Source organism: Nematolebias whitei, chromosome 5 (assembly GCF_014905685.2).
Source record: "Nematolebias whitei isolate Nwh7 chromosome 5, NemWhi1, whole genome shotgun sequence".
NCBI lineage: Eukaryota > Metazoa > Chordata > Actinopteri > Cyprinodontiformes > Rivulidae > Nematolebias > Nematolebias whitei.
Genome location: NC_056502.1, coordinates 784,628 through 802,693, shown reverse-complemented (window position 1 = coordinate 802,693; position 18,066 = coordinate 784,628). Strand labels below are relative to the sequence as shown.

General features: G+C 42.3%; 1 protein-coding gene across 1 annotated transcript; it reads left to right on the top strand.

Moving 5' to 3' along the window:
- Window positions 1-9,073: 9,073 nt before the first annotated feature.
- LOC119409768 (ankyrin repeat domain-containing protein 34A) lies at window positions 9,074-10,675 on the top strand. The gene has a single exon (XM_037676666.1). It carries the CDS (start codon window positions 9,074-9,076, stop codon window positions 10,673-10,675), a length of 1,602 nt encoding a protein of 533 aa, XP_037532594.1.
- Window positions 10,676-18,066: the final 7,391 nt, after the last annotated feature.

Sequence of the window (18,066 nt, the reverse complement as noted above, 5' to 3'; positions counted from 1 at the left end):
TTTCTGCAGAAGGAGATAACACATGGAACGGAAACACAGCTCAGTGAGTTCTGTGTGTTCTCTAAAAAACATGAGCAATGCAGCTTCATTTATACATCTTCACACGAAACAGATCTTGCTTTGACACAACAGCCATTACCTCATTTGCAATCTTATCGGATAAATAAACAGACAGTACGTTTGTGGTCAGTGACTGGTTCTGGAGCTGGGTTTGAGAAACAGAAGTTACAAAGCTTCACACACTGATGCTGAAGGGATTTAGCTGATAAGCTTTAACAGAGTGTGATATAAAGTAAATGACTAATAAGTGTGATGATAAACTTGATGAACAAAATAAACTGATATCAATGTTTCCATTTCCACAAAGTACTGATCCTTTCTGAGACTCAGAGCTAAAACTGTAGGCAAACACTTTAATTATCATTTTAAAGTAAACTGTAAATTGTATAAACATATCAAACTTTTTTATATTAACAACCCGGAAAATATCAACAGCATCACTCTCCTTATCCTCCCTGTAAGGTCTGTTCAGGGGCACTGGAGAAGAGAGTCCGATTGTTGGTCGAACCTCAGATCCAGGAGGAACAATGTGGGTTCTGTCCTTGCTGTGGAACACTGGATCAGCTCTTTACCCTCACTAGGTTCCTTGAGGGGTCATGGGAGTTTGCCCATCCAGTCTACATGTGTTTTGTGGACTTGGAGAAGGTGTTTGACCGTGTTCCTCAGGGTACACCGTGGGGGGTGCTCCGTGAGTATGGGATTGGGGGCCAGTTGTTACAGGCTGGTCAGTCCCAATACAAGTGGTGTGAGAGTTTGGTTTGCGTTGCTGGTAGTAAGTCGGACCCTTCAGGGAGGAAGTTGGACTTCGCCAGGGCTGTCCATTGTCAACGATTCTGTTCATAACTTTTATGAACAGAATTTCTTGGTGTAGCCAGCTGGCAGAGGGTTTCCGGTTATGTGGCCTCAGGATTCCATCTCTGCTCTTTGCAGATGATGTGGTTCTGTTGGCGTCATTGTGCCGTGATCTTCAACTCTCACTGGAGCGGTTCACAGCTGAGTGTGAAGCAGCTGGGATGAGAATCAGCACCTCCAAATCTGAGGCCATGGTCCTCACCCGGAAAAGGGTGGACTAATCTCTTCAGGTCGAGGGTGAGGTTCTGCCTCAAGTGGAGGAGTTCAAGTATCTTGAGGTTTTGTTCACGAGTCAGGGCAGAATGGAGCGTGAGATTGACAGACGGATTGGTGCAGCATCTGCAGTATTGTGGACTCTGTACCGGTCTGTTGTGGTGAAGAGAGAGCTGAGCTGTAAGGCAAAGCTCTCTGTTTACCTGTTGGTCTACGTTCCTCCCCTCACCTATGGTCATGAGCTCTGGGTAGTGACCAAAAGAATGAGATTGCGGATACAGGAGGTTGTAATGAGTTTTCTCTGCAGGGTAGCTGGACTCTCCCTTAGAGGTAGGGTGAGAAGTTCAGTTATCCGGGAGAGACTTGGCGTAGAACCGCTACTCTTCCATGTTGAGATGAGCCAGTTGAGGTGGTTTGTGCATCTGGTAAGGATGCTCCCTGGGCGCCTTCCTAGAGAGGTGCTTTGAGCATGTCCAACTGGAAGGAGACCCCGGGGAAGACCCAGGACACGCTGGAGAGACTATGACTCTCGGTTGGCCTGGTAATGCCTTGGAATCCTCCCAGAAGAGCTAGAAAAGGTGGCTGTGGATAGAGATGTCTGGGCCTCCCTGCTCAAGATGCTGCCCCTGCGAACCGACTTCAGAATAAGCGGAAGATAATGGATGGATGGAAATTTGTACGCATATTTTATGACTGTCCACTGTTATCACTCTTTGTTAAAATCAGGTTTCTGTTGTAAATGAGTCCCCGAGGCTCAATGGGATTAACCTGTAGAAATAAAGGTTGAATGAAAAAATAATGATTATGATATTGGAACGGTATCAGTTGATATCCAGATTTAGGTATTGGGATCGGATCTGAAGTAAAAAAATGTGGATCGGTGCATCCCTATCCAGAAGCAGAAAAAACTGTTTACATAAACATTTTAAACAACACTGATATGTTTCAAAATTTTTTGATTGGTAGAAATCAGGAAAATAAATCAATCCAGAGAAATTAATATAAATATCTGATGTCACATTATGCCAAGGTTGAGCTTGATACTTGTGTTTATACTGAAAATATTTTCTTTATTTTTTCTATATTAATAAAAAGCATGAAAAATGTAACGATACCTGTTGAAACAGGCCCAAATAATCTGACAGTCGTGTAAAGACTTGACCTCTGAAGCAGAACTCATTTCTGCTGGTAGCCAAATCCTCCTGAGTTCATGTCGACAGCATTTAGCTTGTGTTAGCATTAGCATGTTCTCAGCGGAGGCTCATCCACTAAACTTCATAACATAAAACCACAGAACTGAACACCTGAATCAAAAACCACAAAGTAATCATAATCTTACCATTGATCAAATTTTTGCTAAAAATAAACGAGTGAATTGTCAATACTTCCTGGTTCTTGGCCACATGACAGCATTATGGATCACTCAGAATATTGTTGTACACCGCCCTGTTTTACCTGTCAGGTCAGCTAGTGGGTCACGTGACTGAAAACTATCCAACGTGGATAAATGTGATTTTCAGAAATATTTATCTGGACAATAATTTAGTTTTTGTTCCACTAAACCATAAAGTTTTGCTATTCCATGACTTACAGCTCAGTAAAGTTCCACCCCCTGACAGCCCAACCCATCTGTTCTCTGATTGGATTGTTAAATTTGTGATTGACAGGACATAGACCAATCAGCTGAGAGGAAGAAACATCGGTCAAAATTCCATCTTGTAAAATGAAACTCAGGAAGAGATTTACACAAAGTTTTTGGCTTCATATCTGTAAACAGACATTCACAAAAATGATTTACAACTTGTGTAATTATTTTTTACAAATACAAATCTTTTTTATACACAAATTCCTATCTACACATCCAATCCAGTTCAGTTTATTTCTAGCAATCATAGCATTGTAAGAGGGGGACAGTTGAACCCGGAGGCTCCACCCCTGTTTAATGATGGACGATTTCTTTTCACAAAGATGGCCTCCTTTACTCCTCTCTCAAACCATCGTTCCTCTCTGTCCAGGATGTGAACATCTTCATCCCTGAAAGAGTGACCTCTGGCCTGGAGATGAGTGTAGACCTCAGAGTCCTGGCCTGATGATGTTGATCATCTGTGCTGGTCCATCCTTTTGGCCAGTGGCTGTTTAGTTTCCCCGATGTAAGACTGATCACAGCCCTCCTTACACTGAACAGCATACACAATATTACTCTGTTTGTGCCGGGGGACTGGATCTTTGGGATGAACCAGTCTTTGCCGTAATGTATTTTGGGGTTTAAAAGCCACTGGGACGTTATGTTTAGAAAATAAACGTCTCAGTTTCTCTGATACTCCCTCAACATACGGAATGACCACTGGTCTGGGTCTGGGTTCCTCCTTTTCACCTGTTGGCTGACTGGAGTCCTGTTTGGGTTTCTTCTCTCTTTCAGGAAGGCCCAGTTAGGATATCCACATTGCTCTAGAGCCTGTCTTGTGTGGGATTTCTCCTTCTGCCTGGCTCCTGAGTTAGTGGGGATGCTGTCTGCTCTGTGATACAGAGTCCTGATGACTCCTAACTTGTGCTTCAAAGGGTGATGGGAGTCAAACTGCAAATACTGGTCTGTGTGGGTGGGTTTGCGGTACACCTCGGTTTGCAAAAGTCCTCTATCAGAGACTGAGACCTCACAGTCCAAGAAAGCCAACCTGCCATTTTTTACATCTTCTCGGGTGTCCAAATACTTCTTTAAAACGTCTTCAGTTGATCCAAAATGCTGTTGCCAGAGTCTTAACTGGAGTTACTGGGAGAGATCATATCTCTCCAGTTTTAGCTTCTCTCCATTGGCTCCCTGTCAAATCCAGAATATAATTCAAATTCTTACTTCTAACCTACAAAGCTCTCAACAACCTAGATCCATCTTATATTACAGATCTTATTGTTCCATATTTTCCTAACAGAGCACTTCGCTCTCAGACTGCAGGTTTACTTGTGGTTCCTAGTTTCCAAAAACAGAATGGGAGGCAGCTCTTTCAGTTCTCAGGCTCCTCTCTTGTGGAACCAACTTCCAATCTCTGTCCGTGAGCCTGACACATTATCCAGTTTTAAAACTAGGCTTAAGACTTTCCTTTTTGCTAAATCCTATAGTTAGGGTCGGCTTGGGTTTCCTGAGCTGTCCCTTAGTTATGGTGCTATAGGCTTAGACTGCTGGAGGACAAACTGACCACAATTTTCACTCTGCTACTGTCTTTATTTAATCTGCTCAACCTATTTTGTACAAACCGGATTCCAAAAATGTTGGGACACTAAACAAATTGTGAATAAAAACTGAATGCAATGATGTGGAGGTGCCAACATCTAATATTTTATTCAGAATAGAACACAAATCACAGATTAAAAGTTTAAACTGAGAGAATGTATAATTTTAAGGGAAAAATCTGTTGTTTCCAAATTTCATGGCGTCAACAAATCCCAAAAAAGTTGAGACAAGTCCATTTTTACCACTGTGTGGCATCCCCCCTTCTTCTTACAACACTCAACAGACGTCTGGGGACAGAGGAGACCAGTTTCTCAAGTTTAGAAATAGGAATGCTTTCCCATTTATGTCTAATGCGCCAAATGTTCTCTACAGTCCTTCTAAAAAAATTAGCATATTGTGATAAAGGTCATTATTTTCCATAATGTAATGATAAAAATGAAACTTTCATATATTCCAGATTCATTGCACACCAACTGAAATATTTCAGGTCTTTAATTGTTTTAATACTGATGATTATGGCATACAGTTCATAAAAACCCAAAATGCCCGTCCCAAAAAATTAGCATATTTCATCCCACCAATGAAAGACAAGTGTTTTTAATACAAAAAACACCAACCTTCAAATAATCACGTTCAGTTATGCACTCAATACTTGGTCGGGAATCCTTTTGCATGAATGACTGCTTCAATGCGGCGTGGCATGGAGGCAATCAGCCTGTGGCACTGCTGAGGTGTTATGGAGGCCCAGGATGCTTCGATAGCGGCCTTAAGCTCATCCAGAGTGTTGGGTCTTGTTCTCTCAACTTTCTCTTCACAATATCCCACAGGTTCTCTATGGGGTTCAGGTCAGGAGAGTTGGCAGGCCAATTGAGCACAGTAATACCATGGTCAGTAAACCATTTACCAGTGGTTTTGGCACTGTGAGCAGGTGCCAGGTCGTGCTGAAAAATGAAATCTTCATCTCCATAAAGCTTTTCAGCAGATGGAAGCATGAAGTGCTCCAAAATCTCCTGATAGCTAGCTGCATTGACCCTGCCCTTGATAAAACACAGTGGACCAACACCAGCAGCTGACATGGCACCCCAGACCATCACTGACTGTGGGTGCTTCACACTGGACTTCTGGCATTTTGGCCTTTCCTTCTCCCCAGTCTTCCTCCAGACTCTGGCACCTTGATTTCCGAATGACATGCAAAATTTCCTTTCATCCGAAAAAATTACTTTGGACCACTGAGCAACAATCCAGTGCTGCTTCTCTGTAGCCCAGGTCAGGCGCTTCTGCCGCTGTTTCTGGTTCAAGAGTGGCTTGACCTGGGGAATGCGGCACCTGTAGCCCATTTTCTACACACGCCTGTGCACAGTAGCTCTGGATGTTTCTACTCCAGACTCAGTCCACTGATTCCGCCGGTCCCCCAAGGTCTGGAATCGGCCCTTCTCCACAATCCTCCTCAGGGTCCGGTCACCTCTTCTCGTTGTGCAGCGTTTTCTGCCACACTTTTCCCTTCCTACAGACTTCCCACTGAGGTGCCTTGATACAGCACTCTGGGAACAGCCTATTCGTTCAGCAATTTCTTTCTGTGTCTTACCCTCTTGCTTGAGAGTGTCAATGATGGCCTTCTGGACAGCAGTCAGGTCGGCAGTCTTACCCATGATTGCGGTTTTGGGTAATGAACAAGGCTGGAAGTTTTTAAAAGCCTCAGGAATCTTTTGCAGGTGTTTAGAGTTACGTCGTTGATTCAGAAGGTTAGGTTAATAGCTTGTTTAGAGAACCTGTTCATGATATTCTAATTTTTTGGGACAGGCATTTTGGGTTTTCATGAGCTGTATGCCATAATCATCAGTATTAAAACAATTAAAGACCTGAAATATTTCAGTTGGTGTGCAATGAATCTGAAAAATATGAAAGTTTCATTTTTATCATTACATTATGGAAAATAATGACCTTTATCACAATATGCTAATTTTTTGAGAAGGACCTGTAAAGGTGAAAGATCTGGACTGCAGGCTGGCCATTTCAGTACCCGGATCTTTCTCCTACGTAGCCATGATGTTGTGATTGCTGCAGAATGTGGTCTGGCATTATCGTGTTGAAAAATGCAGGGTCTTCCCTGAAAGAGATGACGTCTAGATGGGAGCATATGTTGTTCTAGAATCTGAACATAGTTCTCTGCATCAATGGTGCCTTTCCAGACATGCAAGCTGCCCATGCCACAAGCGCTCATGCAACCCCATACCATCAGTGATGCAGGCTTCTGAACGGATCATTGATAACAACTTTGGCTATCCTTGTCCTCTCTGGTCCGGATGACATGGCGTCCCAGTGTTCCATAAAGAACTTCAAATCGTGACTCATCTGACCACAGAACAGTCTTTCATTTTGCCACACTCCATTTTAAATGACCCCTGGCCCAGTGCAAACATATGAGTTTGTGGAGCTTGCTTAGAAATGGCTTCCTCTTTGCACTGTAGAGTTTCAGCTAGCAACGGCGGATGGCACGATGGATTGTGTTCACTGACAATGCTTTCTGGAAGTATTCCTGAGCCCATTCTGTTATTTCCTTGACAGTGGCATTCCTGTTTGAGGTGCAGTGACGTTTAAGGGCCCGGAGATCACGAGCATCCAGTAGAGTTTTACGGCCTTGACCCTTACGCACAGCGATTGTTCCAGATTCTCTGAATCTTTTGATGATGTTATGCACGGTTGATGATGATAACTTAAAAGTCTTTGCTATTTCACACTGGGTAACACCATTCTGGTATTGCTGCACTATCTTTCTGCACAACAATGGTGGAATTGGTGATCGTCTTACCATCTTGGCTTCTGAGAGACACTGACACTCTGAGAAGCTCTTTTATACCCAATCATGTTGTCAATTGACCTAATTAGTGTTAATTGGTCTTCCACCTGTTCGTTATTCAATTCAATTCAATTCAATTCAAAAATACTTTATTAATCCCAGAGGGAAATTATTTGTTGTTGTAACTCGTTATGCTCATTTCATTAAGCGATGTTTTAGATGCTGATGGCTGTAGGCAGGAAGGATCCCTTGTAAAGGTCCATCCCACAGTGGATCCTAAGAAACTGGTTGCAGATGCCGTCCGATCCGTCCACCCAGACTCGTCTGGCCTCTCGGTTCCCCTCGGGCTGAAGGACCACCCAAATGCTGGGCAGAACTCCTCCCAAAGCGATGGCCACTCCTCAGTCCAGCAGACTGCCAAGCTCCTCATCGCTGCAGACAGCCAACTGTAGGTGCTGAGGGACGATCCTGTCCTTCCGCTGTCATGAGCCGTGTTTCCTTCTAGTTCCAGGATCTCAGTGGTCAGGCACTCGAGCACAGCTGGCAGGGAGATGAGAATGCATCCACAGAACATCCTTTTCAACTCACTTGAGATTCGGGGCTGTAGTTGAGATATTATTTGAGCTTTTGAGATGTTAATCAGCTGCTGTTGGTTGTAGAAAACTGTCTTGTTGCCATGGTTACGCATCATAACAAATGTCCAAAACTAAAAAAAATTTCAGTAAAAATCCTTCCAGCTGCACAGCATCTGATACCAGAGGAAACAATCATCCAAAAAATTGTGATTTACATACAGAAAAAGAGGAATTAAAGTTTCCAAAAGCAAAATCTCAAAATGAATGTAACAGAGCTGCTCCAACATGCAGCCACCTGGAGGAGCGCAATTCTAGAACAATATATATATGCTCAATATATATTATATGCTCAATTTCCTTTTTCCAGCCACTTATTGCTACTTGTCCCAACTTTTTTGGGATTTGTTGACACTGTGAAATTTTGAATCAACATATTTTTCAGTTTTTATTCACAATTTGTTTATCCATCCATCCATTATCTTTACCCACTTATTCCATTTTGGGTCATGGGGGTCGCCGGTGCCCATGTCCAGCAATCACTGTGCGAGGGGCAGGGTACACCCTGGACGGGTCGCAAGTCTATCACAGGGCCACATAGAGACAAACGAGACAAACGAGACAAACAACCATTCACTCTCTCACTCACACCTAGGGACAATTTAGAGTTACCAATCAGCCTAACATGCATGTTTTTGGTCTGTGGGAGGAAACCGGAGCACCCGGAGAAAACCCACGCATGCACGGAGAGAACATGCAAACTCCACCCAGAAAGGCCCCTGGACCGGGGTTTGAACCAAGGACCTGTTGTGCCACCGTGCTGCCCACAATTTGTTTAGTGTCCCAATTTTTTTGGAATCCGGTTTGTATTTGTAATTATTTTTTCTATCCTTAACATGTGTTTTTTTGTCTTTCAGATAAACCTGGACCTATACCTGGACCTACCATTCTGTGTTCGTCTGTCTCTCCTTCCTGTCCTCTCAACCAGCCGGTCAAAGCAGATGGCCGCTTGTCCTGAGCCTGGTTCTGCTGGAGTTTTCTTCCTTATAAAAGGGAGTTTTTCTTTCCACTGTCTCCACTGTGCTTGCTCAGGATGGGAGACTGCAACAAAGCCAAGATTCAACTTGTCTGCTGGATTCCTTAGAGAACTTTACTAATTGGATTTTATGTATGTGAATGTTTCTGTAAAGTGCCCTGAGCCAAATTTGTTGTGATTTGGCGCTATATAAATAAACTGAATTGAATTAATTGAATTGTGTGTTTTCTCTGCAGGTCATGTGACTTATTATAGAGAATGGTCAGCCAGCAATAAGCGAGCTTCCAGTGGGCTGCAAGTTTGAGGAAAAGCAAAGGATTATGGGAGATGAAGGTCCCCTGCAAACAGAGGGGAATGCTCTCCTCAAAGCTGTCTTCCAGGGAAAGCTGCGCCTCGCCCGTCTGCTGTTAGAGGGTGGTGCCTACATCAATGAGGGCAACGAGCGTGGGGAGACACCGATCTCTGCCGCCTGCTTAGCAAGCTATGATGACCCACAGACCCGACAGAGGATGGTCCGATACCTGCTGGAGAAAGGAGCTGACCCAAACATTCCAGACAAATCCGGACGCACAGCACTGATGCATGCCTGTGCCAAGCAGGCAGGGAAAGAGTTGGTGTCACTCTTACTAGAAAACAAAGCTGATCCGAGCCTCAAAGATTACTCAGGTGCTTCTGCCCTCATCCACGCCATCAACACAGGAGACCGTGAGACTCTGCAGGTGCTCCTGGATGCCTGCAAGGCCAGAGGTAAAGAGGTGATCATCATCACCACTGACACATCTCCATTAGGCACCAAGAAGACCAAACAGTACCTGAACTCACCACCCTCCCCAGGAATTGTGGATAAACTTTCTCCTGCTTGCATGTCACCTTCAGAAGTGGAGATCGGAACCTCCTCTCCTGTAGTAACTAGGACTAAAGACCAGGAAGGGATCTTCAACTTTGCACTCACATCAACATTACCTTTATCTTCTGCTAGACCTCCGGTTGAGAAGAGGCCACTTCCACGGAAGCTGCTAAAGAGGTTGAATTCAGAGCCCTGGGGCCTGGTGGCACCCTCAGTTCTGAGTGGAGTTCCTCAAGATCAGTTGGACCAAGATCTGGAGGAAGAAGTCAGCAATGACCTGAGACGGGTGTCCACTGAAATAAATGGTCTGTCTATCTCTGAACCAGTCAGACCTCTGTTGTTACGGAGACATAGCATTGAGACCCATGACCCCTGTTCTCCCAAACCAATCGACCGGTCCTGCTGTGAGGACTGTACAGGCTTGTCAGCTCCGTCCTGGGCTGACAAAGTTCAGCAGCACCAGATCCTATACCGGAGAAACACAGTTCCAGAGACACAGGATAATGCTGGGGTGTCTGGGGCAGTAGGGATCCGAGTTCTGACTCACCCCAAACTCTTCCAGATGGAGCACTATGAGTCAGACACTCACCTCTCTCCAGAGTCCATCCCTGGATCTCCAGACTTGGGGCAAATGTCTGTGGAGCGCAAAAGGTACAATGCCTCCCCATTGTCCTTGGTTACAAGCACCTCCAGGGAGTCTCTGGAAAACATCCCCAACTCTGTTTCCCCCATGACTATGCGCCGACGTCCCCCAGGTCTTCTGGAGCGTCGTGGCTCCGGGACCCTGCTGCTGGACCACATCTCCCACACCAGACCCGGCTTCTTGCCACCACTTAACATCAATCCACAAAGACCCATCCCTGATATCCGAGCCAATGGCAAGTCCACCTCCCCAGTTCACTCAGGACACAAGATTCTGGTTCCTGTAGCCCCAACCTCACCCAAACGGGGTCCTGAGTTCAAGATAAAGAAGAAGCTGATGAGAAGACACTCAATGCAGACAGAGCAGATGAAGCAGCTCTCTGCTTTCCAGGAGATCCTGGCCAAGAAGGTCTCTGAGTCCAATGGGGACTGATGATGACCATGATGGGCTGCATCTGACACACTGGAGTGGCAATTAACTGTCAGGCATTTGTGCCAGACAGTCTCTGGTCCCATCACATAAACAACAGATTCTGGTCTCAAAAGAGATCTGCAAGGTTATGGTCTTTGAGAAGATGAACCAGTTTCTAGTCTAAAACAGGATCTACCAGGTTCTGGTCATCTGAACCTACAGACCGCTGTTTTTATGTGAGGTTTTTTTTAAAGAAAAAAATTTCAGTCAGAGCTATCGAGCTTGAAAAATATATCACAGAGAAGTTGAGCTAACTATTATTAGCCAACAGGGTAGATGGGAATTACAGCTCATTGAAGAAATCTGGGTCTTGAGGATTCGTTCCTTTCAAAGAATTGTTCAAAAGAGACATTTTTTTTAAGTGGTTAGTCATGTGGTACAAGAAGTGATGGTACTGTGTCTGCACATCATGCCATTAGGTAGTGGCGTCACTGTGTACACATGTAATGTCGTCACTACATATGCATGTAGTGACGACATTATGACCATAGTGATGCCATCACATGCACAAGTAGTGACATCATTATATACATTCGTAATGACACCTCTACAATTGCACATGGTGACGTCATTTTGGACGGTTTTAATGGCATCACTATATGCACACATAATGACATCACTAACAGCTAACAGCTAGGATCTAGCAGCTAACAGGTAGCGATGACATGTTTAGCCGTATTCATTCATTGAACCTTTATTTAGACAGGTTAATCATGTTGGCTTTCAACCGCTGGGCGTCCAGGAGGTGCTCTGAAAACAATGTAGGATTTGAGGATAACATGCATTTGCATTAACTGGCATTTTGGGGAAAACCCGGTCTGATGCAGAGAGATGGAATCCATCCCACCTTAAAAGGAGCAGCACTTCTCTCTAAAAACTTAGCTGATCCAGTTGAACATCCAAATTATTGATAACTAACGTTCCAGTCTAGAAACCAGTCCAGGAAGCAGAGTTGTAGTCCTCCACACCTCTCTGCTGCTTCTCCTCTGTTACCCCCCCACACCCCCATTGAAACAGTGTCAACTCACCCACGGCTCAAATTAAATAAACCAAAAATCAGCTCTAAAAATATAAACCATAAAAATCTGATTCAAATAAACACAGTTACTTTACCAGAGCAAAATCATCAAATCATTAAATGTGGATTATTGAACATCAGATCTGTTTCCTCTAAATCCCTGTTAGTTAATGATCTGATAACTGATCATCATATTGATTTATTGTGTCTGACAGAAACTTGGCTACAACAGGAGGATTTTGTTGGTATAAATGAATCCACTCCTGTTAATTATTTAAATGTTCATGTTCCTAGAACAACTGGCTGAGGTGGAGGAGTAGCTTCTATTTTTCAGTCGACTCAGGACTATTAATTAATACTAAACAAATTAATAGTTATAATACTTTTGAGTTGCTGTCTCTAAGTCATCCATCCTAAATGGAAAATGGAACGGCCACTCTCACTACTTGTTAAATATCGTCCACCAGGCTCCTATGACCAGTTTTTGTCTGAATTCTCTGAATTCTTAACTAACTTACTACATACTGATAAAGTCATAATAGCTTCACTTATGTTAGTGAAGCATGGGGTACAACTTCATGGCTGGATCACTGCATCAGTACAGCTAATACTCACCAGTCCATAGAATCGATAAGGATTAATTATGAGCTTTCTGCATCTGACCACATGCCTCTATTTTTATCTGTAAATATTGGTAATCTACCTGCTTTTCAGTCTGTTCACAATAGTCTGAGTGTTGGAAAACCATATTGGTCTAATTTGACCAAGAAGGACCTGGTGGTATATTTAGCCCAGTCTGATACTATGCTTAGTAATATTGAGCTACCAAAGGATGCTGTAGCATGTGATAATATCAACTGTAAAAACCCACAACATGGTATAGAGCTGTGCAACTTGTATGAAAGTATTGTGGAGTCTCTTCGTGTCTCTAGTACGGTATTGTAAAAGACTAAGTTGCACAAAGCTAAAGCTAAACCAGTCTGGAATAAGCATGTGAAGGAGCTTCATGCTGAGGCTAGGCGGGCTTTCAAGGCTTGGGCTGAGGCACACGGACAGAAGCATGGTCTTCTCTTTGAGTATAAGAAACGGGCAAATGCAAATTTTAAATATGCCTTACGTTTTATTAAAAGAAATGAAGACACAATGAAGTCAAATTTGCTTGCAAGGAAAATGCAAAAGAGCTGCACACATGATTTCTGGAAGTAAATAAAGAAAATGAATAATTATAAAACATCTGCCAGCAGATATTAACGGTGTAAATGGAGTAGAGGAAATTACACAGATGTGACAGAAGCATTACTATGAACTATTTTACTGTGTTAAAAGCCTCTTATTTATGGTGGACAGTATTAATAATGATGAAGACGGGAAAGTTTCAGCCCAAGAAATGTATAATGCAGCCATGAGCCTAAAGAACAATAAGTCTTGTGGTATGGATGAAGTGTCTGCAGAACACTTAACATTTTCAAACAGAAAATTATTTCATTTGCTTGCTTTGTGTTTTACTGGGTTTTTAGTCCATGGCGTTTTGCCTGACTCACTTTTAGCTGTTATATTAGTGTGCATTCACACCAGCCCTGTTTAGTCCGCTTTAATCGAACTCTAGCTCGTTTTCCTAGAAAGTCCGGCTCGTTTAGGGAGGTGTGAACGCGCCATCCAACTCTTGTCACGGAACAAAAAGGCGAACTCTGGCCCGGGCTAAAACCTAGGTCTCGTTCCGGTAGAAGAGAACTCCAGCGTGGTTCCAGTACAGTGTGAATGTAAACAGACCGAGCCCCGCTCCACAAGCAGGAAGTGGAGTACAGCGCAGGACAAACAAACACACATTTCTCTTATATGGAGCCGTCAGCTGCCTTGTGTGAAAAACAACATTCTCCATGGTCTTCTGTCTCATCTTCTGCTCATGCTGAGTCCATGGTTGAAAAATGACTAAATATAACTCCTAAAACTGATAAAACTTGATGCCACTTCGTTTTTATTTTTATTTACAGAAGAAGAAGAAGACGTGTCTTCAGAGGTTTTTGTGTCGTTTCTGTCAGTAGTTCTTGGTGCAGCGCCCCCACAGGCGAGCGGGGGAACAGGTTGGTTCAACAGGTTGACTGACTGCACAGTGCAGTGTGAATGCAAACGCACCAGCTCAAATGTAACAAAAGGTCATGAATATTGGTCCCGAACCGAACCAATTCTACCGGACTATCAGGTGTGAATGCACCCTTAGTGCCTAATATAAAGGATAAATCTGGCAAAATAAATAAGGATAACTACTGGCCCATAGCTTTAGCCATTGTGTTATCCAAGGTCCTGGGGTGGATTATACTTAATAAGATAGAACATTTTCTCCTTACTTCTAGCAACTGGTTTGGTTTAAAATCAGGTCATGATACAGATATGTGTATTTTTTGCTTTGAAAAAGATCTTAGATTTGTATAATAGGCACAATTCTACAATTTTTATGCGTTTTATTGATGCCTTAAAGGCTTTTGACTGGGTTAATCACGAAAATTTATTTTATAAGTTATACTACAGAGGGGTTCTTGGATCAAAAATTAGAATTCTGTCCTTTATACGCTCATCAGTTAATGTACATAAGATGGGGTAAAAAACGGTTTGTAGGCTCAATCATCCAGGTATATAACAACAAAAAAGGTTAAATCATGTCATCTGGACCAGTTTATTTAAGGAAGAAACGTTTCGTCTTCCATCCGGAAGACTTCATCAGTCTGTCAACCAGATCTGTCCCATAAGTAACCTTCACTGCTGTGTTTCAAGCCAACATCCTGTTGGAATCTCAGAAGCTTTTAACACATGCAAAAGGACCCATCCATCCAAAACAATCAATCATCTTGTATAACAATCAGATGTTTAAGGCCAGATGGCCGGCTTGTTACTCACAGGAACAGCCCGAGGACACCAAGGCCAAAATGGTTCAGAAAAAGGTTTGTAGGCTCGAATCACAAGATGGGGTAATTGTGTGTCAGCTCCTTTTACAATAAGGAACGGGGTTAGACAGGGAAGCATTCTCTCTCTTCTTTTTAATGTATACATGGATGATTTATCAAAGTGGCTATAAAACTGTGGGACGAGGTGTGCTGTTGGTGGGACCATAATTAACCATCTCATGTATGTAGTTGATCTGGTTATTTTTTAGTCCTTGCTGTGCTGGTCTTCATCAATTATTGAAGACCTGCTCACAATATGGTCAGCAGTATGACATTATGTACAATGCACTGAAATAATATCATGATCACAAGAACCAGGGAGGATCAGAAGTTGGTACTTCCTGGCTTCTCTTTATCTGGTGCTGTTCTTAAAGTGTGTGATGCTGTTAAATACCTGGGACATTATATAAATGATGATCTGGCTGATGACATGGACATTTACAGACAGTGTCGTTTAATGTTTGCACAAGCCAACATGTGTGTATGCAAGTTCACATCAGTGAAAGTGGCTCTTTTTAAAACATACTGCACTCCATACTGCCCACTTGTGGAGACGAGACAAGCAAAGCAGTATATAGAAATTCCAAGTGGCATGTAATGACGGAATGAGGATGCTGCTTAGGATGCTGAGATGGACTAGTGCAAGTCAGTTATTTGTTGGCGTCTCCACTTTTTATGCTGCGTTATGTAAACTTATGTACAGATTTATGTGGAGAATACATGATTCTACAAATAAAATCATCCTGATACTAAAGGATATTGCACAAAGCTCAGTCAGGTTTAAGTCCAGAATGTGGAACCATTGGCATTTCAGCCTTTTTGTAAATCTGTGACTTACATTTGTGATTTTTATCTTTTTTATCTTATTTATTTGCATTTTTATATGGACCTACTTGTGTCTAATAAAGCTGATGATGATGATGATGAATAATGGGTGATTTCAGTAGATGTTGAAAAAAATAGCTCAAGCATAGCCTTTAAAATTTTAATCGAGTCAATTGGTTTTACCCAAAACGTCCACACATCTTCTCATTCTCATCATCACACTCTTGACCTGGTTCTGACCTATGGCACTGATATTAATAACATAGTATTACATCCTCAAAATCCTGTTCTGTCCGACCATTTTTTAATAACCTTTGAGTTTACATTAAATGACTACACAGTCACTGAGAGTAAATTTCACTGTAGTAGGTGCTTATCAGAAAATGCTGTAACCAAATTTAAAGATTCTCTTCTGTTGTTTTCCTCTGTCTTGCAGAGTAATACATCAGAGAGCAATGACTTAGATCATCTAGTTGATAATTTTACAAATACTTTGTAAACTTCACTTGATAAAGCTGTTCCACTGAAAAAGAAAGCAATCAATCAGAAGAGATTAGCTCCTTGATTCAGTTCTGAGTTACATACTTTAAAACAGACATCTAGAAAGCTGGAAAGGAAATGGCACTCCGCTAACGTGGAAGAATTTCACTTATCCTGGAAAGAATGCCTGCTAACATACAAAAAAGCACTCCATAAAGCTAGAACTTTATATTATTCATCTTTAATTGATGATAATAAAAATACCCCCAGGTTCCTTGTCAGTACCATAGCTAGACAATTGATAAATCCTATTTCTGTTGACCCATATATCCCTACAGCTATAAGCAGTGATGACTTCATGAGATTCTTTATAAATAAAAAAAAATTCAATTGGGAAAAAATTCAAACCAACATTCTTAGTATCACCTCTGGTTCTGTGTCAGATGAGACAACTTTGAAAATGTCACTAGAATCTGATTTATGTTTGGACTGCTTTTGTTCTGTTGAGCTCTCTGATTTTGTCAAAAATAATATCAATCAACCTTCATAGACAGGTAAATCCCATTGAGCCTCGAGGACTCATTTACAAGAGAGACCTGATTTCAAAAAAGAAAGATGACAACAATGGACAACAGCAACAACAATAAACAATTATAAAAAGTCATACTGCAAGGTTTTTTTTTTTTACAAATAGGATGGCTAAAAGGAAAAGGTAACAAAAAAAAAAAAACCCAGCTAGATTCTAAGGCGAATGTATAAAACTAAAAACAGGAACATGTCTGCATTGGTCCCTGCCAGGAGTCCAACAGATTCTTAAAGACACTTAGAGAGGTCAAAGGTCGAGAGCTTCAGATCTTTTTACAAGATATTCCAGGAAACAGGAGCGGAGTAGGAGAAGGTCCTTTTGCCTAGTTCAGTCCTCACTGAGGGAACACTGCAGGTAATAATGTCCTGAGAGCGCACTCCATAGCTGCACTCACACAGAGACATGTAGGAGGAGATGTATGAAGGCAGCAGACCAGGAAGTGATTTAAAGATGAAAATGTACCAGTGAGAGAGTCTGTGTGAAGTTAATGGTGACCAGTTAACCAGTGAATACTGGGTGCAGCGGTGGGTACGATAATCACAGCCAGTTATGAATCTTAGTGCACCATGATAGACAGCATCCAACATCTGCAGCATCCAACATCTGCAGGGTTCTTGTAGGAGCGTTCATGTAAATAATGTCACTGTAATCAATGGAGGGAAGGAAAGTCACAGATACAAGGCATTTTATAGCATTCAGGGTTAGACAGGATCTGTTTCTGAAAAACAAACCCAGTTTAACTTTCAGTTTCTTTACCAAGTTTTCCACATGGAGCTTAAAAGAGAGATGTGAGTCGACCAAGATACCCAAATATTTATAGGAATCAACAAACTCAATGGGGACACCATTTGAGGATAAAACCGGAGGAAGAACTGCTGGGACCAATTTCCTATTTGAAAAAAGCATCCCTTTGGTTTTTTCGGCATTCAGGACAAGTTTGAGGCAGAACAAATCTGTCTGGATGTAGTTAAATGTAGATTTCAAAAGCTGGAAAGCCTTAGCAACAGTTTTAGCTCGACAATAAACAACTGTGTCATCAGCATAGAAATGTATGGATGCATTAGGGATGTTTTTACCTACATTATGTATGTAGATTGTAAAGAGGGTGGGTCCTAAGACTGAGCCTTGTGGTACACCATTGTTGACTGTTAAATAACTGGAGGAAGTACCATTATGTTGAACACATTGCCTCCGGTCTGAAAGATAGTTAGAGAACCAACCAATGGTGTGTTCTGAGAAACCAATTTCTGAGAGTTTATGACACAAGATGTTCTGATCCACAGAGTCAGAATCTTTAGACAGGTCTAAGAAAAGTGCAGCACAATAATCCTTAGCATCCAGTGCTTCAACAACGTCATTAAGAACCTTCAGTGAAGCAGTGGTTGTGCTGTGTTGTTTCCTGAAACCAGATTGATGTGGAGGTAAGATGTTAAATGAGTCCAGGTCATTTTTGATTTGAGAGTTTATCAGTTTTTCTAGAACCTTGGCTAAAATGCAGAGTTTA